This window comes from Nicotiana tomentosiformis, chromosome 9 (genome assembly GCF_000390325.3).
Source record: "Nicotiana tomentosiformis chromosome 9, ASM39032v3, whole genome shotgun sequence".
In the NCBI taxonomy this organism is placed as follows: domain Eukaryota; kingdom Viridiplantae; phylum Streptophyta; class Magnoliopsida; order Solanales; family Solanaceae; genus Nicotiana; species Nicotiana tomentosiformis.
Genome location: NC_090820.1, coordinates 98,735,743 through 98,761,167, shown reverse-complemented (window position 1 = coordinate 98,761,167; position 25,425 = coordinate 98,735,743). Strand labels below are relative to the sequence as shown.

The 25,425-nt window shown below is 37.3% G+C and overlaps 1 protein-coding gene across 1 annotated transcript; it reads left to right on the top strand.

Moving 5' to 3' along the window:
- Positions 1-11,703: 11,703 nt before the first annotated feature.
- LOC104090295 (vacuolar protein sorting-associated protein 28 homolog 2-like) lies at positions 11,704-14,955 on the top strand. Its single transcript, XM_009595362.4, has 2 exons — positions 11,704-11,917; positions 13,916-14,955. Exon 2 carries the CDS (start codon positions 14,003-14,005, stop codon positions 14,633-14,635), a length of 633 nt encoding a protein of 210 aa, XP_009593657.1. The 5' UTR covers positions 11,704-11,917; positions 13,916-14,002; the 3' UTR covers positions 14,636-14,955.
- The last annotated feature ends 10,470 nt before the right edge of the window (positions 14,956-25,425 follow it).

The window sequence follows — 25,425 nt, the reverse complement described above, 5'->3', positions numbered from 1 at the left end:
TTTTACCTCTTAAAGCACTTTAATTGTTAGATGAGCGCTAAAAGAAGTAAGAAGGGACTAAGTGTGGGGTGACTTTTGAGTGGAACCAATGAAAGAAAGAAGGGTGCACTTATTTTGTAAAATAATACACCACTAGCGGAAATTAAAAGAAAAAAAAAAGAAGAGAAAAATCTGGAAAAAAAGAAAGAAAAATATAAATGAATAAATTGTTATCTTGTTCTTGCTAGTGGTTATGAATTAAAGTAGTGCTTAAAGAAAAATGGACTGTTTTGGGGGTGATATTGTTTGTGAAATTGAAGTGGTGTTGAAGAATTTGCGCTTAAAGTAATTTTGTGATGTATTAAAGTGCTTAGGAGGGTGAGTCACTATTCCTAAAATATATCCTACCTTTCCCTTAGCCCACATTACAACCATGAAAAAGTCCTAATTGATTTTAGATCGAGCGAGCTTACATTAGTAGAGATTTACATTAAGGGCAAGCATATGGTACCAACTACATGCATGTGACTTCTTTTGTGAGAGTGAGCGATTTTCTTTGTGAGCATGAGATTCGAATGTGTGGATTGATTCTACTCGCTCTTTTGTTCTTGTTGTGAGGGCACATGGTTTCACGAGGGATAGGTAACGTTATTAGACTTCTCTATGATGTTGGGTGTTCAAGCCATGAGTGCATAGTGACATTGAGTCGGTTTTTGAGGTTAGGATTGTTGTGAGCATGTTATCTTTCTTCGAATATTTTTAAAAGAATGGCTTAAGTAAAGCGAAGGGTATGTGATGCATAGCCTAGAGCCTAATGGTTGCAAATAACCACGGTCAGAGGTGCAGTGTGCTTTGAATGATAAGAGCTCAATTTTGTTTCGTCTACTATAGGATGGTTTGTTCGAGGACGAACAAAGGTTTAAGTGTGGGGTAGTGATGTTTGGCATATTTCGATATGTGTTGATGTTACTTTGCCCATATTTTAACCACTTTTTGATGTTATTCAATCTTTAAAACACCCAACATGGTGTAATTATTGGTTTGATGACTAATTAAGTTATGTGTGACGATTTAAGGTGTTCGGAGTGCAAAATATGAAGAAAAGGTGGTTTAGCCAGAGGAAGAAGGGTTGGATGCGTCGCATCCAACCTAGGAAAACATCATCCTGCATGCAACCTTAGCAGTGAAGTTGGGCCATAGCGTCCGCCATCGCGTGCGAAACTGGGAAGTAGAAGTGAAGCTGGATGCGTCGCGTCCACCATCGCATGCAAGCTGAGAAATAGAGGACAAGGTGGATGCGTCGCATCCACCTTAGCATCAATCCCTGAATCCGATTTGGACTAGGAATAGGAGAGCTTTGGCCCACGACTTTTGTACGCAATATATAAGCCAAAAACGCCTCCTTTAGGTTATCGAACATATTGGGAAGAGGGAAAAAGCCACGACAAAGCTGTGGAGGCCGGAATTCATCAAGTTTCATCTTTCTCCTACCAAACTGAGTAATTTTTATGTTTCTTTGTATGATTTGTTTGGCTACCATGTCTATGTGGAGCTAAACTTCACGTTCTAGGGTTGTGGTTCTTTCATGACTATTGTTATTCGGATATTGATTTTGACTTCTTGATTTATCATATTAGTTTATTTATTCAATCTTGCACTTAATTATTTAATTGCTTGATCACCAATTGAATATTATCTACGAATCTAGAATTGAACTCGAAAGTGGGAATTCTATATTGCATATAGGATTGAGTAGGGCAAGTTCTTGAACTCGGGCATCGGGGAACGGATTCGTAGTTAGGATAGATATATACCTAATTGCCTTGCTTGGTTGATTTACAGGAATTATAAATGCGTTCTTGTTGATTCTAACTCCATAGACATATAGGCGTTAGGTTAGCTTGAATAGGCGAGTAAGAACTCGACAGATTCTTATGAGCATTAACCCTGTCAACCAATAAGCTAGATAAATTAGTCGGTCAATTCAATTGAAGAATACAATAGGATTGTTAGATAGCCCATAACCCTAGATCGTTTTCATTACATTGATATCATAAAAATCTGCTCTTTCTTTGTTCACAGTTTATTATTTATATTTTTCTTATTTAATTAGTTGGAATAAAATATTTTTAGATTTAATTCTTGTTTAGATAATAAGGATAGTCTAATTTAGTTAATAGTTAATTATAAGTCCTCGTGGGTTCGATATCCGACTTTTAGTCACTTTATTACTTGACGACCGCGTATACTTGCGTGAGTGTGTTTGGTCGCAACATTAAACTACTGTATTTGTAACAATTCTGGAGAAGGAAAAATAACACATAAACAGAAATTTAGAAGAAACAGAATTTAATTTGAGCCCAGTGAATTCACAGTATTTCCTTAAGGAACTTAATCCCCTGCTAGTACTCGAGATTATGGATTATTTTCTCCCAGGATAGAACGGATTACACACTGGTGTAGCGGTACTTCAAACCTCAGTATTTCAACGAACACAAATGGCGGTAGCAAATCACACTTACGTTGTTTGTTTTGTAAGAAAATAATGCATAAGGGAAAAGGAGAATTCAAAACTTTCGTAAGGAAAATCTGAGGGAATGGTCTGATATTTATAGCCCATGGGTTGGGTTTAAATGAAGAGATGCAACTCTTCAGAAGGTCTGTCATGACTGTTTACGTAAAATAACTAATTTGGATTAAAATAATATTACGTTAATCTTAATATTAACAAATAAATTTGGTCCAAAAAATTAATCAATCAGTCGAAGCCGAACTTCGGCTTTAATACTTTTTAGTGCATTACTTACCTTACATTTTGAGACTTTAATGCTAAACTATACTATATTTTATGTGCAGGTACGTTGAAGACAAAATTGGGAACAAAATAAAGATTTTATATATATTTTATACATTACAAGAATGGAGATATGATTATTTGATTATTGAATATACCAGGATTAAAAGTTAACATTACAAAGGAAAGCAAAACAAAGAAGAGAAACAATTGTAAAATAAGAGAAAAGAAATGGAGGAGTTAGGCAGCTAGCACTATCGAGAGAAAGCAGAAAATAAGAATTGAAACAAATCAGCAAAGAAGTCAGCAACGCGAGAGACATTCCTCGCGTTAGGCTTCGCGACGCGAGGTCCAGCGCGGGCTGTTTCGCGCGTTCCACGCGGCGATGCGTGGTCCGAATTTTTAAAACTTATTTTGTCTCCTATTTGATTTTGAACTTGGTTATTTCGTCTACGTATTTTTCCTACGCATATAAATAATCATTAATCAACATTTTTAGTGGAGTTTTGCGACCGGGAGAACACATACCACGCTTGGAGGAGGCTTCTAATAGTTTTTTCTTCTATTCTCTTCCTTAAATTCATAGTTTATTTGTTCTAGAGTTGTTGGGTGCTACATGAACGTTATAGTTTGAAGCTTGAATTGTTCTTATTATTTTATCATATTGGTTTATTCATTTAATCTTGCGCTTAATTATTTGATTGATTGATCACCAATTGAATACTATCTACGAATCTAGGATTGAACTTGGGAGAGGGAATTCTAGATTGCATATAAGATTGAGTAGAGCAAGATCTTAACTCTGAGGGAGGGGGGGCGAATTTGCGGTTAGGATATGAATATTTCTAATCTCCTTGCTTGGTTATTATACGGAAATTATAAATGTGTTCTTTTTAATTCTAATTTCATAGGAATATAGGCATTAGATTAGCTTGAATAAGCGAGTTGTACTTCCGGAGAAGGCTACGAGCAATATTAACCCTATCAACCAATAAACCAGATAAATTAATTAGACGATTTAAGTAGAAAACTAAACGAGATTGTTAGCTAACCCATATCTCTAGAATATTCTCTCCCATTGAATTCGTCTTTAAGCTTGTCGTTGTTTTCTTTAATCTCTTAATTTGTTACTCTAAATTAATTTTAGTTAAATATCCATACTTTATGATTCGCTTGAATAGATTAATTATTTAGTTTAATTTAGTAAATAGTTAATCACAAGTCCCCGTGGGTACGATATCTGGACTTACAATCCTATATTATTTGTCGACCACGTATACTTGCGTGTGCGTTTGGGAGCAACAAGTTTTTGGCGCCGTTACCGGGGACTTAGAAATTAACTATTTTACTAGATTAGAATTGTACTTTTTATCTATTTAAGTTTTTAATTTTAGTTTAGTGTTGTTAGTATTATATTTTTTTTTACATGACATCTTTGAACGAAAAGTGGTAGGATAGTAAGTATTCTTATTTTTATGATCCTTGTCCATATTGTAAAGGACCCCACTTGTGGCAATATTATAAAAATATTCCCAGGATCGAATTGTGTGCACCATCTCAATCATGTACTATTTGTGGTGAAAATTAGAATAATTATCCTAAGTGTTGTTATCCTACTCCAATCCCTTCTTATGTTGATTCTAATAATTCTTGTGAGTTTGACATGAGTAACGAATTGGATGACGTGGAACATAATGTTCGCATTCTTGATATGCATATGAAATTATTAGAAGAATATGGAGGTTTCCGTGAGAAAATTACGAATGAGATACAACACTTTATAGAAGGAAGAGCTCAACTGGAACAAGAGATCGACCAATTTGGCAGTTCTATTCGCGACTTGGAGGCTCAATTGAGTGCAAAGGTTGATGCGTATAACGCCCAACAATTTAGTGACGAGTGAAGTTGAAAAAGATCTTCTAGGCCAAATTGAGGAGCTAAAACGAGAATACCAATCATTAGATCATGCTTTTGTTGATGATGCTGAGGTTCAGAGAATATATATTATTGAGGATGTCAAAATTAATGCAGTTTTGGAGTTAGGGCGTGTTGATCCTCATTCTAAATATTTTTCTACATTATGTTTGGATGGAGACACGGAGATCGAGCCTTTAGAGAGATGTATAGATGAAGAACAAGACCCATACATTCTGAAATTTGCAATGCCAAGGAGACAAAACGACATCCCTCACTTAAAGGCCAAGAAGTGCAAGATGCGATATTGTTTACTTGGTTCCTTTATTTTTACACCATCGCCCCATGAACGTGATAAAAAAAAAACTGATGCAAAATTGGGGGCGCAATTCATATCCTCAAAGTAGAAGGAAAAGCGGTGAAAGTGATGGCGTCGTGCCGCGACATTAAATCAAGCGTTTGTTGGAAGGCAACCCAATTATATATTTTTATTTTTGTTTATTATTTTTAATTGTGTTATTTTTGTAGTGTTTGTTTTGATTTTGTAGGATGATAAACATGGAGTCAAAGCCATTAGGCATGTGCAAAAGCGATGGTTGAAATTGTGTGTGAAGTACCGCACAAAGGATAGCACCTGGGAGAAGTTTGAGTATCCCGTGAGCTGCTAATTCTTCGGCCTTTGGCCTACCAGGCATTCTCTTTTACCCTCATATTATTTATAGTGTACATTGAGGACATTGTACAATTTTAAGTGTGGGGTGAGAAGATTATCTGGGTGATTTTCGGTGCTATCTTAGCTTAGTTGTAGTACTTGTTCTGAGTGTAGTAGTTTTTGTCAAAAAATAAAAAGTAGAAAAATTAGACTTTTCCAGACGATGGATCTCCTAAACAGGTTTCTTGAGGGATTTAAGTCTAAAGAAAAAAGACAAAAAGATTTTCTTTTGTTAGGTAGTGTAATAATTTTCCCTTGGTTTTTCTTTGTGTCGCAGTTCTTTTTCAAGAGTTTTATTTGAACCGGGTATAGGTAGTTTAATTTTTTAGGAATAGGAGCCACTGTGAGATGAATTTTATTGAAGCAATATCTCTTGACTTTGTTATGCCTTGAGAATAGTGAGCACTTTGGCTGTGACGCTTAGGCTCAGTTTTGACTTTTGTATAAGTACCTTAAATCGTATGATCTTAACTTTGCCTAACTGATTTGACTAGAGTGTCTTGATGAGTCCAATCCTTAGTGAGTTATGTGCCATGTGTGTGTGAGGTTTGTGTGTTATTCTGTGCATTGCATTTGATGTCTAGAACTTGCCCCATGTGTTTGCAAAGGGAAATAGTAACGTTGTTCAGTCTTGGAGGTGATATAGGCGTTTCTTTGTTGAGCCAGAAATATATAGTTTACCCGCCTAATAGTTATGTAATGTAGTTAACCCCTTTGAACCTGCAATTCTATTTCTTTGGCAACTACATTACAAGCCTTACCCATTTGTTTGAATTAACCGTCTATTTGAACCTTTTCACCTCTCATGAGCACTTGAATTGTTATGAACTTTGTAAAAGTTAAAGTGTGGGGTGGTTAGTTTGGTTTTTGAGTGAAACTAATGAAATAAGGAGAAATGTGCACTGTATTGAAAAGAATAATATAAAAGCCACTTGAATTGAAGAAGAAAGAAAGAAAGAAAAATAGTTGTATTGCTATGAAAAATATTCCTTGATAGTGGTGACTCTTGATGTAATTGTGCTTAAAGAAGTATGGAGTTAATATACATTGATGTGAAAGTGGAGTTATGGTTTGACATAAGTGTGGGTTTTAAATGTTAAAGTGTATGTATTAAAGTGCTTAGGGAGGTGTAGTCACTCTTATATCCAAATATATCCTACCCGACCCGTAGCCTATATTACAACCAATAAAAGTACTACTCGATCTTAGACTGAATGAGCTTGATTAGTAGAGTAGTACACTACGGGCAAGCCTACGATGCATCTTTTGTGGTATATGAATGTTATTTCTAAGGGTGAGTGAATTTTTTCTATCTTGAGTTCCTAATTGTTCTTAAATTTTTATTGTGTATGGAACTACTCTCTTTTGTTATGTGAGGGCACTTGATTCATGAATGAAAGGTAATGTCATTGACCTCTATGTTAGAGTAAGTGAGTGAGTTGTGAATAATGCATGGTACTTGTGAGTCAAATCTTGAGGTGAAGATGTTAAACTCTTGTGTTTAGTCTATTTTAAAGATTCTTGGTGTGATGAGTTAGGAGAATTGTTTAAAAATATCGTGTCTATATAAAGTGTAGTTTGATTGCTCGAGGACGAGCAACGTTTAAGTGTGGGGTAAAGATGTTTGACTATAATTATATATTTTTAGTGCACTACTTACCTTATATTTTGGGGTTTTAATACTAAACTATACTATATTTATGCTTAATTGAGTATATTTTATGTGTAGGTACGTTGAAAACGAAATTGGAAACAAAGTAAAGATTTTATATATATTTTATACAATACAAAAATGAAGTTATGATTATTTAATTATTGGATATATAAGGATTAAAAGTTAACATTACAAAGGAAATCAAAACAAAGAAGAGAAACAATTGCAAAATAAGAGAAAAGAAATGGAGGAGTTAGGCAGCTAGCACTAACGAGAGAAAGCAGAAAATAAGAATTGAAACAAATCAGCAAAGAAGTCAGCAACGCGAGAGAAATTCCTCGCGTTAGGTTTCGCGACGCGAGATCCAGCACGGGCTGCTTCGCGCGTTCCACGTGGCGATGCGTGGTCCGTATTTTTAAAGCCTATTTTATCTTCTATTTAATTTTGGACTTGGTTATTTCGTTTAGGTATTTGTCCTACACATATAAATAGTTATTAATCATCATTTTTAGAGGAGTTTTGCGACCGGGGGAACACACACCACGTTTGGAGGAGGCTTCTAATAGTTTTTTCTTCTCTTCTCTTCCAGAAATTCATAGTTTATTTGTTTTAGAGTTGTTGGGTGCTACATGAACGTTGTAGTTTGAAACTTGAATTGTTCTTATTATTTTATCATATTGGTTTATTTATTTAATCTTGCGCTTAATTATTTGATTGTTTGATCACCAATTGAATACTATCTACGAATCTAGGATTGAACTCGGGAGAGGAAAATCTAAATTGCATATAAGATTGAGTAGAACAAGATCTTAACTCTGGGGGGGGAGGAGGGGGATTTGCGGTTAGGATAGGAATATACCTAATCGCCTTGCTTGGTTATTATACGGGAATTATAAATGCGTTCTTGTTAATTTTATTTTCATAGGAATATAGGCGTTAGATTAGCTTGAATAGGCGAGTTGTACTTCGGAAGAAGGCTACGAGCAATATTAACTCTGTCAACCAATAAATCAGATAAATTAATTAGACGGTTTAAGTAAAAAATTCAACGGGATTGTTAGCTAACCATAACTCTAGAATATTCTCTCCCATTAAATTAGTCTTTAAGCTTGTCGTTGTTTTCTTTAATTTCTTAATTTGTTACTCTAGATTAATTTTAGTTAAATATTCATACTTTATGATTCACTTGAATAAATTAATTATTTAGTTTAATTTAGTAAATAGTTAATCACAAGTTCTTGTGGGTACGATATCTGGACTTACAATCCTATATTACTTGTCGACCACGGATCATTGCGTGTGCGTTTGGTAGCAACGATTACGTTAATCTTAATATTAACAAATAAATTTGGTCCAAAAAATTAATCAATCAGCCGAACTCGAACCCAAAGCAAGCAACGACGACGGCGCAAGACTTGCCTTCTTCTTAACTCTTTAAGAGCTTGAACAAAAGTAATTGTATATATACCCATCAAAAGTGTTTTCCTCTTTCAATATGGGACAATGTCCCTTTGTCAAGTAGGGAAACTCAAATATTTCATTTTCCCTCCATTTTTCCTCCATTTCCCATTCACCCTCCTTTGAGCTTAAATAAGCTTAAAACCCAACATATCTTTGAAATAAGCTTCACATGTTTCATTCGACATCCATAAATAAAAATTAGTCTGTGTAATTATTCTTTGTGATTATGATCAAAATGGACAAAGTATCAAATAGAGTTTTTTATACTAACAATTATTCAGATTGTTTATTCAAGAAGAAGGAAAGAGGGTTTGACACTTCCTTATATTTTACATAAAACGTCTTTTCTTTTTGTGTTTGATGTCATTTAATCAAACAAGCTGCTTTATTTTTCATAGTTGTGCTAATAGCAGGGGCGGACCCACGTTACATTGTATCGAGTGGGTTCAAGTGAACTCGCTTTGTCATTTTTTTTAAAATTGTATGTGTAAATTATACTCAAAACATATAAGTAAATAAAATGAATCTACTTGGACCGATGAGGAATGCTAATTCGATGGTCAAGAGGGGTCATTTTAAGATAGAGAACGTGGATTCTACTTTTAATTTTCTGAAATCATGAGGAATGCACATGTTTGCACAGTACAACTGTAATCGGCTACTCACTTTGACATCTGATTACTGTGACTATTGTTAAATTAGTTTAATCTACCAATATGTTAAAATTGTTAGATTATTTTTCGTTTTGAATTTTACTATTTTCCATTGTCATATAGAAGTTATTTTTAATTGTTATAGCTATTTAGATTATATTATTTATTGTTTTTAAATAATACTTAGCTTTTAAAAGTTATATTTGTGTGAAATTTATTTAGTATCGATTATATTACTTCAGTACTTCCATACGTTATAAAGTTGCATTTTTTCTCTTCTTCTTTTTTGCAATTAGCTCTTTTAAAATTTATTTACTATTTTATTAAATTGTGTGTTTATTTATTTATTTATTGTTCAAGTAAATTCTCTGTTAATTTTAATTCTTATTTTATTTATATTTAGGCAGAATAGCTTAATAAACACATCTACTTGTCCCGTTTTGTCATCCCGGTTTCGATACTCTATGAAATTTCATCTAGACACTCGTAGTTTTTAAAACACATTACTTTAAACCACTCTAACCGTTGACCAAACATATGTGGCAATTTCATGACCGAGTTGGACAAAATACGTGAACTCCATGCGTATAACGAGAATAAACATAAAAAATTAGATTAAAAATAATTAAAATAAGAAGAAAAAATAAAAAGTAAAAGTAAAAGTAAAAGTAAAAGACAAAAAAAAATATATAATATAAAACAAAATATATCCGTTCTTTCTTCTTTCCCCACCCCTCCCCCATTTCTTTTTCTCTTTCTAGTTTCTACCCTTCCCCTTTCTTTCCCCACCCCTCCTCCATTTTTCTTTTCTCTTCTCCCCTTGTTCCTTTCCCGTTATTCCCCTCCCCATTTTCGCAAACCTTCAGTCAATATTTGAGAAAAAAGTAGTAAATTTTTTGTTGAAGAGCAATCACTATTAATGTTTCTGAAATGAATTAGATCTATGTCTATTGGCGGTATTGAATCTGGTTTGGGTAACAATTATTTCAGGACTAATAGATTCTCAGGCGGTAAAATAGATATTTAATGGTGGAATTTTATTTGATGAGAGAAGATGAAAATCTAATTTTTTGGGAAGTTTATGGTGAGGTGTTGGAGATCTAGTTTAGTTGTCCATGGTAGTGCTGCCGCCGGTAAAGATGGTAATATACAGGCTGTAGGATTAGATTCCCCTCTTTCCAAGATTCAAATTTTGAAAAATGTTCTAATATCTTCATTCATTCATGGCAGAGAGAAGTCTGCATTTTCTTATTCCTCTTAGTTATCTAAGGTCTTGATTTTTCCCCCTCTTTTTGTGCTCAAGCAGCTTATCTACCAAGATTTCTTAGGTTCAGCTACTTGGTTTAAGGATCTCGGATTAACGAGTTTAAATCAATTTAAGAGATCCATTGCAAGCTTATGGCTTTCTAACGAAGTTGATTTTTGGTAAAGGCGTCTTGTTTCATATGAAGGAGGGACAATTTTGACTATCAAAGAAACGAATATAAGACGAAAGATGCCATGTTTGATGTTTTCAATAGTTGGTCAAGGGTGGGGAGGAATAGAGCGGAAAAAAAGGAAAAAAAAAGGGAAAAAATTAAAATTTTGAAATTAAAGTTAAAAAAAGAATGATGTGTCATTAAAAATCTGATGTGGACTATGATGTGTCATCCACATCGTGTGTTTGAAGAGCACACGAGGCTGGAGGGGTTTAAAGTAATGTGTTTTAAAAACTACGAGTGTCTGGATGAAACTTCGTAGAATATGGGGACCGGGATGACAAAACGAGACAAGTAAAAATATTTATTAGGCTATTCTGCCTTATATTTATGGTGCTTCAAAATTGTTAGAATGCTATTGTATTAACTTATCTTTTGAGTAAATCATAATAATTTAAAACTGAAGAATTTAAAGGAAAATTGATAGTCTAATAACGGGTTATATATATATAAAATTTCTATTATAGACTATCATCACCTAATGTTTACTATATCTAAATGAACTCTTGAATATATTTTTGGTCCGCCACTAGCTATTAGTACTACCAGTAGGGGGTTCCATTTTTATTATTAATTATAGTTTTGAAACATTAGAAGATTCATTAATTTATTCTCTGCAATGCAATTCTATATTCTATTAGAAAACTAATTAGAATAAAACAAATAACCATATAAAACTGATATAAATCTAAAAGATTTAATTTTACAAAATTAAACTGAAAAGGATATAGGAGAAATTAAAGAAAGTTTTATTTTTTAAGAAAAATAAAATAAATTATATATACACTTCTATGAACGAATACGTATGTAAATACGTGTACAAAACCAGAGAATTAAGTGCGTGCAAAATTATACATTTGCACATTTTGGTCATTTTTAATATTCAAATATTTATAAAATGATAATTATTCTAATTTAATTAAGTGCTCTACCAACTGCACTAGTATCAAAATAATAATAAGTACCTGGAATAGTGGAGGGTTATTAGTTGAAAAAAAAATCAGCAAACTCAACACGCAACCAATGTAAATAAATGTACAGAAAAACATATCTCTCTCATATATTTGAAGGACTGCAACACACTTCCCATTATTCAAAGCCGCGTCCCATACCTTCTCCCTTTCCTCTGTACATACATACGTCTCTATCTCTCTCCTTATAACACACACACACACACACACACACACACACACACACAGAGTTGCCTAATTATTTTTTCGCCAGCCCAAATTTCTTTGATTTGCGGTGCTCGCCATGCTACTAATCTTTGAGGTAATTAACTAGTTTCATCTGGGTGGTTATGTATACTTATACTTGATACTGTATTACTTCTCTAATTGGGGTTTTTTTTGTTTGTAAATCTCCTTGTTTTATAATTATTTTTGGGGTTTACTTTAAGTTTTATGTTAATTTTTCTGTTTTGCATATACTCTAATTAAGATTTGTGTTCCTTTTTAGGTTGATTTGATAAATTGGGGATTTTGATCTGTGTTTTTATCACGTTCATGAATGCACTTTTGTTCGCATCTACTAATATATTCTCCTTTTGTCCCAATTTATGTGGCGGTATTTGACTCGCCAGAGTTTAAGTAAAAGAGAATTTTTTGATACTTAAGTGGTTATAAATCATTTCGCATAAACCATTTCATTAAGGGGAAAATAACAAACTTAAAGTTACGTTGTTTCTAAATATAAAAAATTACAATTTTTGGGACACTAAAAATGAAAGTGTGCCACACAAAGTGGGACAGAGTGAGTATTCATATTTAGGGTTGGATTCAAGATTTTAAGTTAGTGGATGCATAGCTTAGCTGCAGACTTGGTATATGTGTAAGTATATGTTTAAAAAAATTTCAACTAGATATATTGTTGGAGAAGAAAGGTACTAGATGAGGGTGCACCTGCTGCTAGCATTATAAATCTACCGCTGTTAAAATTTTCCTTTTGCCCTGAATTAGGTTTTAATAATTACAACAATAACAACAAACCCAGTGAAATCCCACATGTGGGGTCTGTGGAGGGTAGTGTGTGCACAGTCCTTACCACTACCTTTGAGAAAGATAGGAGTCCATTGAGTTTCCTCTACTTTGCTGAAGTTTATGTGTTGTATTTATATTTTTAATTTCAATGACATTGTGTCTAAAGATGTTATACCAATGATCATTGCTTTTTCTCTTATTTCTTTTTGGTTTTTCCTTTTTCTACCGAAAGCTTGGATCTTTATTGTGCATACTTGCATATAGTCCACTATTTTACATATTAAGACCTTTTCTTGAAAAAGAAGATTAAATAAACCAGATGCAACGAGCTTATGAAATAAACTTACTTTAAAATTGATATGTCAAAGATGGATATGGGTGATAGGGAATAACTAAAAATATACGAAATGAAAAAATGCAAAAAGAAAATGGTTAATGTAGTGTCAAGTAGTGTCTTGTATGCTCATTTGTGTAAAACTGATTAGGATCGTCCAAATGCTTTACTGTACTCGTTGAAAGAGTGGAGGAAAAAGAGGAAGGTTCAAGCCTAATGGAGAAATAGAGTCACATGGGTGTCCCCAAGTTAATGGATTAAGGTTTAATTGGATTAATTTCATTCATCTGACTGAGTTCAATTTATCTGTGCATCCACGTGCGTTTATCTTGTTCACTCACATTAGGTTTTTTTGACATTGATATTGAGGATTCTTACAACCGACCCTAACTGGCTTGGCATCGAGGTGTAGTAGTTGTTGTTGGATGAACTTCACGAAAATAGAGTCTTGGCATTGTTGTTCCTCTTTTCCTCCCTATTTGGCATTGGTTTATAAAAATAGTGTTATTTCCTGTTCTACATGGTCATGGTCCAACTTTTGTTTGTATCTACCAATTTATAGAAATCATTCTCTAGCTAACCAGGCTGAAGCTAAGCATCTTTCAGACACATTAGGAACTTCCTGTAGTTTTCTCGCAGATGCTGTCTTCTGCATCTTTTATCAAAGTTGAGAAAGTTTTCACAATTGGAAAGTGTAGGAGATTATGTATAGTACTGTGGAGCGTGGGTGGAACTTCTCATTGTCTACAATGCATTCTGATTGAAGATGGCTATACTTGTTCTCACTTATAATGCTGGAATCTTAGATGAATAATTAGGGATATGTCTTGACCCAGATGTTTGTCTGCATGCAGTTCACAAGTATAAAACTGAAATCAGCTATATATCTGGTCTTTATAATTTTACAATTTGTTAGTCATAGCACGGATGTAATCGTAGGGTGTGATATTTTTGCAGTGACAAGATTAGTATCTTTGCGCGTGTCCCATTCTCTTCTCCAAACTTGTTGAAAAGGTTTACTATTTCAAAATATACGTGAAAATTATGATGGAGGTTAAGCTATGGAATGACAAGCGTGAAAGGGAAATGTATGACAACTTTGGCGAGTTCTTTGCGATTATCAAAGCGACGGAGAAGCTAGAGAAGGCTTATGTTCGTGACATCGTTTCACCAGCTGTATATGAAACTGAGTGCCTGAAACTGATTGCTCAGTTCAAGACCTTATCTTCTACATTGAAGGATGCTGTACCTAACATTGAGCGATTTCATGACACCTACAAAATGGATTGCCTTGCTTCCCTAAACCGGCTTGTGACCTCTGGTGTGCCAGCTACTGTAGAGCACCGAGCTGCTGCTTCAATGTCAGCTGTAACTTCAGCTGCTGTTGTGGCCGAGTGTGTGCAGAACTTCATCACTGCAATGGACTCATTGAAGTTGAACATGGTTGCCATTGATCAGGTCCATCCCCTGTTGTCAGAGCTGTCATCTTCCCTCAATAAGCTATCGATTCTGCCGGTGGATTTTGAGGGAAAGACAAAGATGAGGGAGTGGCTTTCAAGGTTGTCGAAGATGGGGGCTGCAGATGAGTTGACAGAACAGCAGGCTCGGCAACTCCATTTTGATCTGGAATCCTCATACAATTCTTTCATGGCAGCATTGCCCACTGCTGGAACTTAATTGACTATTTCAACAGGTGGTATGTTTGTATATAAGATTGTTGTTGCATTTAGCAAGCTCTTAACACACATGATTCTATCTTTGATTGGAGTGCTGGTCACTATCTGAGTAGAATAGCCATCTATATTTTGGGACTTCATACTTGTTAGATAATTGTAAGACTGGTGGTGGTACCATTTTGGATACTATGAACTCATTATGGATCATACTTCTATCAGTCTATATGCTACTTCTGCTAGTCGAGTTATATTACTGGATTCGAGTGTAGAATACAGAGCTTTATACTTTTGTATGTTAATGGTATACTGTCTCTCTTTTTATGTTTTGGGTGGTGATACTGACTTTACACGAGGTTTGCAAAAACTAGTTTGCTCTTGAATTGTTAAATGATACTTGCATTGCTGTAGTCCCACTGGGTTGGCTAGTTGATAGCTTTCTGATTTATTGTTGCTGTATATCCAATATGTTTTATTTATCAGATTTCTATTGCATATCATATTCTGTAATTGGAGCCTTCATGGATTCAGTTGCTTTATGTTTCTGACTCGGGATAATGTATTGTTGGACACTTGGATTAATGCCAGCTTATTTTCATTAGGCCCTTATCGACCAGTTCTTAGTCATATGTCTTTTGCATATTAATTTTGGGAGTAGTTGACAGGAGCCTGGATTGTCAATTATCAATTACAGCATTTTGACTAATTGAGTTTATTATGCGAATTAAATTTACTGCATTTCCAGTTTTCTTTTCTTCATCTTGTTTATGCTCATGGTTTAGTTTCCTATTCTTAGATTTCTAATACTACCTGCTGTTTTTTTTGCTTCGCTTATCTTTTTTTTGGATGTGGTTACTGCTTCTCTTTACATGGCCGTATTTCCTTATCTAAATTGCTGTGTTTATACTTTTTTTGAGCCGAAGGTCTATCGGAAACAACCTCTCTACCTTCGCAAGGTAATGGTAAGGTCTGCGTACACACTACCCTCTTCAGACCCCACCTATGGTAATATACTGAGTATGTTGTTGTTGTTGTTGTTGGTTTAGGTTCTGAGTCCCTTTTATGAGCTGTGTTTGAAGTTTTGAACCTTCAATAGGCATATTGCAACTGCTTTATTTGACTCGGTGCTTTTTTTAACAAAGGATGCCTTATTGCATCGTAGCAAGTTTTGTTTATTACCTTTAATAATTCTCTTTAGAGCTTTGACATGTTACCTTTCCATTGGTTCATGATGCAAATTTCCCCACGTATAATTATGGTGATTCTTGGCAGTTTAGTAGTCAAGCTGCTGAGCCTTAGACTAAGACCTTGAGGAGTAGCTCTTTCTTTGAGTAGTATTTTAGCTATACCCTTTCTAGCTCTTTATACAGAGAAGGAGAAATTGAACTCCATTTTTATCGTCTCAGTGCGTTACTGTGACTGGTTTTGTTACGGAGGCATGCCAATGGTTCTTAGGGTTGCAATTTGCTGAGTCCTTGCCGATTCGATTCTCCATTTCCGGGGCTCGAATTTGTAACTCCTTACCGATCTTCCATCAAACTTGAGATCTCTAGTTAAGGTTGAAGATATTTCAATCATCCCACTATGGCAGATTTTTGTACAAATGACGTGGGCGTTGAAGATGATAGACTTTAGTGAATACAATCCACCCCTTTGAGGGTCTTAACGTAGCAGTTTATCCTTTGTTTTAAGAGTGAAAATCTCACCCCTTACTATATATAAGCAGCAAGTGGAAGTTACACCACAATGTTGGTATTGTTTGTATGTAACGACCCGACCGGTCGTTTTGAGTTCTAGCGCGTCGTTTGGCAGTTTAAGGCCTTGAGCAGCTTCACTTTAGGTACTATGACTTGTACGTGTGGTCGGAATTGGATTTCGGGAAGTTCAGAGTTGATTTGGAAAGAGAATTTTAATTTCGGAAGCTTTGAGTTGGAAGAATTGACTAAGGAATGACTTTTGAGTAAACGACCTCGGAATCGGGATTTGAAGGTTCCAATAGGTTCATTCGTATGATGATTTCGGACTTGGGCGTATGTTCGGGTCAAGTATCGGGTGGCCGGGGAGTATTTTGGCGCTTATTACGGAAGGTTGGCATTTTGAAGGTTTATGAATTCCCTAAGTTTGGGTTGAAGTGTATTTTTATGTTATCGATGTCCGTTTAGGATTCCGAGCCTGAGAATAGTTCCGTATGGTGATTTTGGTCTTAGGAGCATGTCCGGACGTTGATTTGGAAGTCCGTAGGTCGTTTCGGCGTCAATTGGCGAAAGTTGGAAATTTGGATGATTTTTGGAAAAGTTTGACCGGGAGTGGACTTTTTGATATCAGGGTCGGATTCTGATTCCGGAAGTGGGAGTAGGTCCGTTATGTCAATTATGACTTGTGTGCAAAATTTGAGGTCGGACTTGATTTGATGGGTTTCGGCGTCGAATGTAGAAGTTTGAAGTTCTAAAGTTCATTAAACTTGAATTGGGGTGCGATTTGTGATTTTAGCGTTGTTTGATGTGATTTGAGGCCTCGAGTAGGTTTGTGTTATGTTTTGGGACTTGTTGATGCGATTGGACGGGGTCTCGGGGGCCTCGGGTGTGATTCGGAGTGGTTTCGGACCAATTCTGGCTGTTTTGGCTGTTGCTGGTTCTAGTTTTGTCCTTCGCGAACGTGAAGGGAGTCCTGCGTTCGCGGAGAAGGGTTTTTGGGTGGTTGATTTTTGTTCATCGCGAACGCGACACAGGGGTCGCGAACGCGGAGAAGGGCCTGAGGAACCTACGCGACCACGAAGAGGCGATCGCGAACGCGTAGAAGGAAAGGGGGAGTTGGGCCTGGAGCAGGTTGGCCTTCGCGAACGCGGCTCATGGATCGCGAAAAGGCAGGGGTCTGAGGCTTCCCGAACGCGACGTAGGTGACGCGAACAAGAATTTTGAGGCAATGGCATTTGGCCTTCGCGAATGCGAACAAGGGTCGCCTAGGCAGTGTATAAGTTTGCCAAAACGGGTTTTGGATCATTTTATCTCAAATCTTCCATGGGAGCCGAGCTAGGGGCGATTTTGGAGGAGCTTCTTCGTTACCCATCCCAAGGTAAGTGATTCCAACATATTACAAGTTAAATACATGGGTTTTATATGGATTCAAGCATGAAAATTGGTAGAAATTGTGAGATTTTGAAAGAAACCTAGAAATTGGTAGTTTTGAATTTTTACTACGAAATTGGACATGGAATTTGGAATAAATCAAGTTCTGGTGTTATGGATAAAGTTTATCTTCGAAAATTTTCGGAATCCGGGCACGTGGGTTCGAGGGTTGATTTTATAGACTTTTTGAGCGGAGTTGAGAATTAATATTAATTGATAAATTATGGGTATTAGGGTATATTTTGACTGGGTTGCACGTTGTTTGAATAGTTTTTGATCGACGGGCTTTGGTTTGAGGTGTTAGAGAGGCTTTGGAGCCGGTTATAGAACTTCAGAGCAAGGTAAGTCTCCTGTCTAACCTTGTGAGAGAGAAACTACTCCCTAGGTGATATTTATTGTTATGTGCAACTAGTTGTGGGTGCTACGTACGCACGAGGTGACGAGAGTCCGTACGTAGCTATAGCATGTTTATGTCCGGGTAGACCTAGGATTTTATCCTGTAATATTTGAATTATTTCAACTCATGTTGCTGACATTAATTAATCGAAGTTATAAATGAAATTGATTTAGAAATAATTATATGTATACTAGGCCAAGCCTTAACACTTTTAGTTGTGGGCAAGTTATTTGAGAAACGGTAAAGATTATATCCATTTTGTATCCATGTACGGTGTTGTAAACACGTGTCTCGTAATTCAATGAACTTCTTTCCTTTTCTTGTGGAGTGAGCCGAACGCCTCGGCAGTATATAGGTACATCTATGGTTCGTGCCGCTTGACCCCCCGCATTGTACACATTATTGTGGATCGGGCCGAACGACCTCGGCATAATCGTGCGTTATATCGCTGATGGTCTGAACATTTTCGAGAATATCTTTCTGCTGATGCCCAACATAATATACGGTGTTCCTTATTTATTTGATAATGACACTTGATAATTTTTGAGCTATTAAGGCAGGATACAAGATTGAGAAACTTATACTTTAAAATAAATAATTGGAAGGTTATGCACCTTACGGATTTATCTTGTTATTGTCGTACGTTGTATATCTGTTTAAGTTTTATTATATTGCTTTATTTGACCTATAGTAAGTGTCGATGTCGACCTCTCGTCACTACTCCTCTGGGGTTAGGCTAGATATTTACCGGGTACGCATTGATTTACGTACTCATGTTGCACTTTTGCACTAAATGTGCAGGAACGGACAGGTTCATTTGGTGATCATCCTGGCACGTAGGCGCACCGTTGAGGAGACTTTATGTGAGGTGCATTCCAGGCCACACATCGCAGTCCACCGAGTCTCTATTGTACTATTTATTTTATTCTGTCTTATTATATTCGGGACAGACGTTGTATTAATATTATACTCCTTAGAAATTGCTCATGCACTTGTGACACTGGGTTTTGAGGGTTTCTGCTGGTTGATTGTTATTGTAGATCACGTAGTTATAATCATTTTTCCCTGCAAATTCTATTTTATACTATTAAAGTAATGGAGATTTTGATCTCAAGAGTAATAAATGAGTAAATAAATTGATGAATTGACATTGGCTTGCGTAACGGCGGCGTTAGGCGCCATCACAACCTATAGTGGATTTTGGGTCGTGACATCTTGGTATCAGAGCGTTAGGTTCACTTGGGTCTCACGAATCATGAGCAAATCTAGCATAGTCTTGCGGATCGGTACGGAGACGTCTGTATTTATCTTCGAGAGGCTACAGGGCTGTTAGGAGCACTTCCCTTCTTGATTTCCTCATCGTGCGGTTTGATTCCATCGAGGCTTGTGCCTTTATTTCCTTCCTACTTAGTCTTATGCGACGTGAAGCGCTAGTTATCAATTGGCGTCGAGGAGTTGTAGTGGTACTACAGACGTGGTACAGGATATTTTTCCCTGCGTATTCGGGCAGGGTATTATCGTTGCCTTGCGGAAGGATGTTCTTTTGTTCCAGTTCAGTATCTGTATTTTCTATGGTTTTGAGACTGTACACGGATTGCTACGATGTCTATACGTTGTTATCGCACAATGTTGGTGTGATGGTAAGGTGCTCGGTTATGTATCGAGGCAGTGAATGACTCGAAATGGGGATTTCTCAGTGCATGATTTAGAGGTTCAACATTTAATTCCAGCGGAGGAAAGGCAATCAGACTATAGATGCCTAGGTTTGGTTGATGAAGTGACGAGGTTTGATATTTTCGAGCGTGGTGAAATTTTCATTTGTGATGTGGTGTCGTCGTCCTTGTTCGAACGCATTACGGTTCGCCGGTGTTACGGTCTTCTTGGATTTTTCCTTCGGGGCAGGATGCTGTGCAATGGTGCCTGATGGGCGGTTGCCAGAGATAGCTGTGTGCAGCGGTTCAGAATTTAATTAGTATTTCTAATGTTGATGGCTCGAGAAAGATGATATTCGAAGAGGCTTAGAGTCGGTAACATTTTATTGGTTCAGGTGCTATAGGGATGCATTTTGATTTGAAGCAACATTTGAGCAGCGAAGTATGAGGGAAGACATGGCAGGGAGTGTTTCGCGGTGGTTGAAGTACTAGCAGGTCAAGTATGAGAAGTAGAGGTTGAGGAGTTTCTTAAAGGAGATGGTTTAACCGAAGTAAGAGTGGTAGATTAGCACAAATATTCTGTGGTAGGATAGCCGCGTGCCTTGAGAAAGTGTAGAACGGTTTGGGAATCGTGATGGAAGGTGATTTGGCCTATGAATTTTATTTGGAGTGATGGTTATTGTACGAAGAAAGATTAAATATGGCAGAAAATAGTTTGTTTGAAATGAAGAGAGGTGTGAAGATCTGATTACCATTTCAGGTGCAATATGACTTGAGTTCGGAAGGTATGGTTGAACTTTCAGTTGATGTCAATAGGGAAGGAGCACACTTATACAACTGGTGGGCGAGCATGAGCTCAGGAGAATTTACTGATTATGTGATAGTTGTACCCAGTGTAACATCGTTGGAAGGTATCGGTAAGGAATTTCACAGATGGGTTACCTCCTGTGAGCAGGTTAGCGGTGGCGTGATGTTGATGAAGCTTCTGCGAGGAATATTACTTGCTACCCGGTAAGAGGTCGAGTGTGTGACTGTGACTGGTGATTCAGGATGTTCATGAAAAGCTTTGCAAAAGACTTCGAGAAGTCTGGTGGGTTAACGGTGCGAGATCATGGTAATTGAGAAGGAGGAATCGTTGTGGGATCTGCATTATATGATGGTAGCTTAAAGCTAAGTGGGGGAGCCCCACCGTTTACAATTGGATCGCGTGGTTGTCTGCTTGTGCGGTTTCTGGTTAACGGTGCGTTGGCGAATTATTTAGGACTAAGAAAAGAAAATGTCAGGGGAAATTCAGTAGAGAACTTGAAGGACGTGTACTATATTCGGCGTTATCGATGCATATTCAGGTTTTTGGGAAGACTAAGAGCTTATGCTTTTGTGGATGTTATGTACAAGGCAAAGAGTTCAGCCGGTTGCTTCTTCGAGAGGGTGTTCATGTGCTAGTAGAGCGTTAGAGTTCGGTTATGTTCGGGATCAGGTCATAGTGGGTGACTCTCAACAACGGTCCTAGTGGGTTCAAGAATTTAATTTAAGTGCAGTGCTTAAGGGTTTTGGGTCTGTTGTGTAGTTAAGGACTGAGTTTTCGTAGTGGATTGCGAAAGAAACTTGGAATGTTCTATGTCATCGCCGGGTATGCGGTGCAGTATTGGAGTAAATAAAGAAATAGCTTCGAATTCGCGAAAGGTCTTGCAAACTGGGTGTACCGGTTGGAGGTGCTATTGTGCGCCTGAGAAAGGTATGGGGGTGGTTCATGGGTATTGAGACAATGTGGTCTCACAGATCGGGTCACTCGGTATGAGTGCGGGTTGAGTTCGTGATGTTGTGAATGGGGCTATTATATTTCTAAGTCAGGTCAAGAGTAAATTGAAGGGAGTTGGGTCAATTAGTAATGGATGAGTCGGCATGATTGTGGCAATGACCAGTTCCTTCGGCGTGTGAAGTAATACATGAGGTTTGTGGTTGTACGTGCAGGCTTAACAACCACCATGACTTGATTGATTTGAGAAATATTTGATTTCGATGGCTTTGTTGTGTAAATGGATTCCGGAAGAGTTATGACGGTTTAGATCACGGCTTGAGGTTGTATTTTCTGCAGTTTGAGAATTCAGTTGCGTGTTGCAGTGGTTCTTCTAAAATGAGCTAAGTGAAAGGTTTCTAGCCAATAAAGTGGTTAATCTACTAGTAGTTCAGGGGTTATGATGAATTCGCGTATTCTCGCGTAACGGCATGATAGTTGTAGTGAGCGGCATGAGAATTGGAAGTTGAGGATCAAGGTTGTGGTTCGGTGTTGATAAGAATGTCACGAGCTCAGACAAGCAGGAAAGAATTCAAATGTTTAGAGTGAGCTGGCATTATCTTAGTGTCGCCTGAGAATGGTGTTCTGTGAAAGAGGCATTATTATTGATTTGCGGATTGTGATTTGCCTTACATAATTAGTACGGTTGGTGGTATGGATGTGCGGACTTTGCTACCTGAGTGGAAGGTTGTGGGAGCGTACCCCACGGGGAGATTTGTATAAGTGTGACATGTTAGTCACTTGATTGTTAAGGATTGAAACCAAATATGGAGGTGATGGTAATATCGGAAATGCGAGAGTTTATGCCTGAGAGGCGTTCTATTCCTTGGGATGTGGACTGTGTGAGTTTGTTTCGGATTTGACGGATGTTATTATGTGTCATGGAAAGAGATTATTGTGGACCCTTGAAAGGTTATTAGCCTAGTATGGTATGATCATAATCGGCTTGAGGTCCGTCGGAGGGTCTAAATGTGGATGTGTGCCCTACACCAGGCCGAGTGTGTTCATTCAGCATAGCATTTCTTACGGAGGAGTCGTCCGGCATCGGATGTTATTCCCGTCGTCAACTATTCCATGTAAATCTCTATTGTGCCATGTGGGTTGTAGGGCGGCTTGATTATTCGCACACGTGTTGAGGTCCCGTGTAGCTTCTGGTGTTATATGAGCAGGATGACTCTCGAGATGCAGGTCATTTATTGTACCTTAGTTGTGCTTGGGTTTCGCAGCGTATGGCGCTATCCGTCTCCCCAGGATTGGTATTATGCACTTGGCGTGCTTGTGGTCGATATTCGTCGTAAGTATGAGCGTTACGGCTTGATGTGTGTTTCTTCTTAATTGTTACGTGCGGATCGGGTGGCACGCCGCCACGAGTATATTGTTTGGATCGGGTGGCATGCCATCACGGGCATGTTATGTGGATCGGGTTGCACGCCGCAACAGAGTCATGTTGGATCGGGTTGCATGCCGCAACAACGAGATGTTGAGCATAGTTTCTTACACTCATTTTGTGTGTCTTGTTTTCATCCCTGAGGTAAGTTCATAGCATTTATTCGGCCGTTTTATTTGTTGCGCGGGCTGGGTTGATGGTAGGCTATAATCCCGTATTTTAGTCGCTTATTACACTCTAATTCATTGCACTTTACTTATGTTGAGCTTTAATTAGGTGTGTTTTGCACTTATTGTGTGTTTTATGCCCTGTAAGAATGATTCCGATCTATGTAGATGTTATGGAATGAATTCAAGCTATTCTGGAGCTTTGAAGTCTGAGTAAAAGCCCAAGGATTAAGTCGGGATCGAGTTCGGAGATCAACGCATGATAGTGGAACGAAACGAAGAATCGAGCAGGCATATTGCGTAGTGTCCAATAAAATGCACATAACCTTTTGCTCGGAACTCCGTTTACGCTCCACAATATATTGTTGGAAAGCTATTTAAAAGGGCTACAACTTTCATCTTTTACACTTTCCCAAATTCCCAACTTATACAACCCAGATGCGTGACCAAGTTCCCATCCTCGCACTGGGCGCGCACTTGGGGCAGAATTGTGTGCAAAGTGCGCGACCAGGTGCGCGGTCGCGCATATCCTGTCCGGGAAGAGTCCTATTTCGCTAAGAAAAGGGTATTTTCATCCGTTTTCATTTTGGGGGCAGATTTAATACCCCAAAACACCATTTTGACAAACTTTTGACACACCTTAGACCTAGGGAAGCTAAGGGGAAGAAGGAGAAGCAAGAGCACAAGGATTTCATCCTTCCTTCCTCACTCAAATCCAGGTTTGGATTGTATTATGTTTTCCTCTATTTTTGTTTCATTTGTGAAGAACTCTTCCATATCTATGGAGTAGAACCTTTTGGGGTTTGATAGATTTGGTGTACTGATTGTTGTTTGTGGATTACTATATGTTTAGGTATTTGAATCGTTTTTGGAAGATTTAATTATTGCATCTATGTTCACCTGTTCTTGTAATCAAAAGAGGCATAACTTGTGATATATTCGCACTATGTTATTGGTTGAGTTCATAGATTCTTCTAAGTAATCGAAAGAGGCTAGTTGAATCCTTGATTAAACCTAGTTAGGAGGATAATCGAAAGAGGTTCTCCTAAAGACCAATCCATTACGAATTCTTGCATATCTTCACCGAGCTTAAATTGGTTCATATTTTGAGGTTGAAACTTAATCGAGAGAGGAGTTTCTACTAAACGTTTGTACTGATAATTAAGTGAATTCGAGAGACTCACTTGAACATTAGAAGTGAATTATCTAGAGTTAGATCCCGAACAATTATCTTGCACCTATCCTATCAACCCATATTTTCTCCCATTGATAACTTCCTTGCTTACCTTTGTTGAGATTGTCATTAGTCAATAGTTTAGGTTCTTATTTAGTTTCAATTCTTAATTGTATAAATCTTCATTGTTGATCCTCCTGGATAGCAATCGAGCTACGAACTACTAGAATACTGTTTAAATCCAATCCCTGTGGAGACGATAATTATACTATACTATCTTTGACTAGCGAGCACAATTTAAGTGTGTGTTTTGCGCTTATCAAATTTTGGCGCCGTTGCCGGGGATTGGCAATTAATAATGTTGGAAATAGTTTGTAGTGCTAATTCAGGAATTTATTTTTATTTTTACTTTTATTTTTGTTCTTCACGGGTTTCTCCTCCGTGTGCAGGCAACAGGTTAAGTCTGTGGTGTATGACACGATCTTCTTGTACAGAAGTAATACCTTACAAACCGAAATTGGAAAAACACCTGCGGCAACTTAGGAAGGAGAAAGAGTTTACCGTAAGGTTCTTGGGGAAACCTTCAACCCAAGAACACATGGCTAATAACGATGAGAATGAGGTAGAGGCAGCTGCAAGGATAGCTGTTAAGGCAGCCCATAGAGCTGCAGAGGAAACTGTCGAAGACAATAGGGGTCGACGATTCAATCTAAATCGAACTAAGGCCTGGTAGAGCATTGGGTGACTATGTCAGACCAGTCTACAATCAAGGATTGTCAAGTGTTAGACCACCTCCAATTGCAGTCAATAATTTCGAGTTGAAGCAAGGTTTGCTTCAAACCATTCAAAGCAGCTGCGTTTTCAGAAGGAAGATGAACGAAGATTCAAACACGCATCTGATGAACTTTTAGGAGATTATGAACACTTTTCAATATAATGGGGTATCACAAGATGCAGTGTATTTAAGGGCATTCCCCTTTTCACTTAAAGATGATGCGAAGCAGTGGCTTCGAAGCTTTCCAAATGGATTAATTAGAACATGGGAGGAATTGACCAGAAAATTTCTTGATAAATATTTTTCCTCAGCCAAGACGGGC

What these genes read in the sequence shown, in the direction of transcription:
- LOC104090295 (XM_009595362.4), top strand. Translation starts at nt 14,003, where the DNA reads ATGATGGAGGTTAAGCTATGGAATGACAAGCGTGAAAGGGAAATGTAT.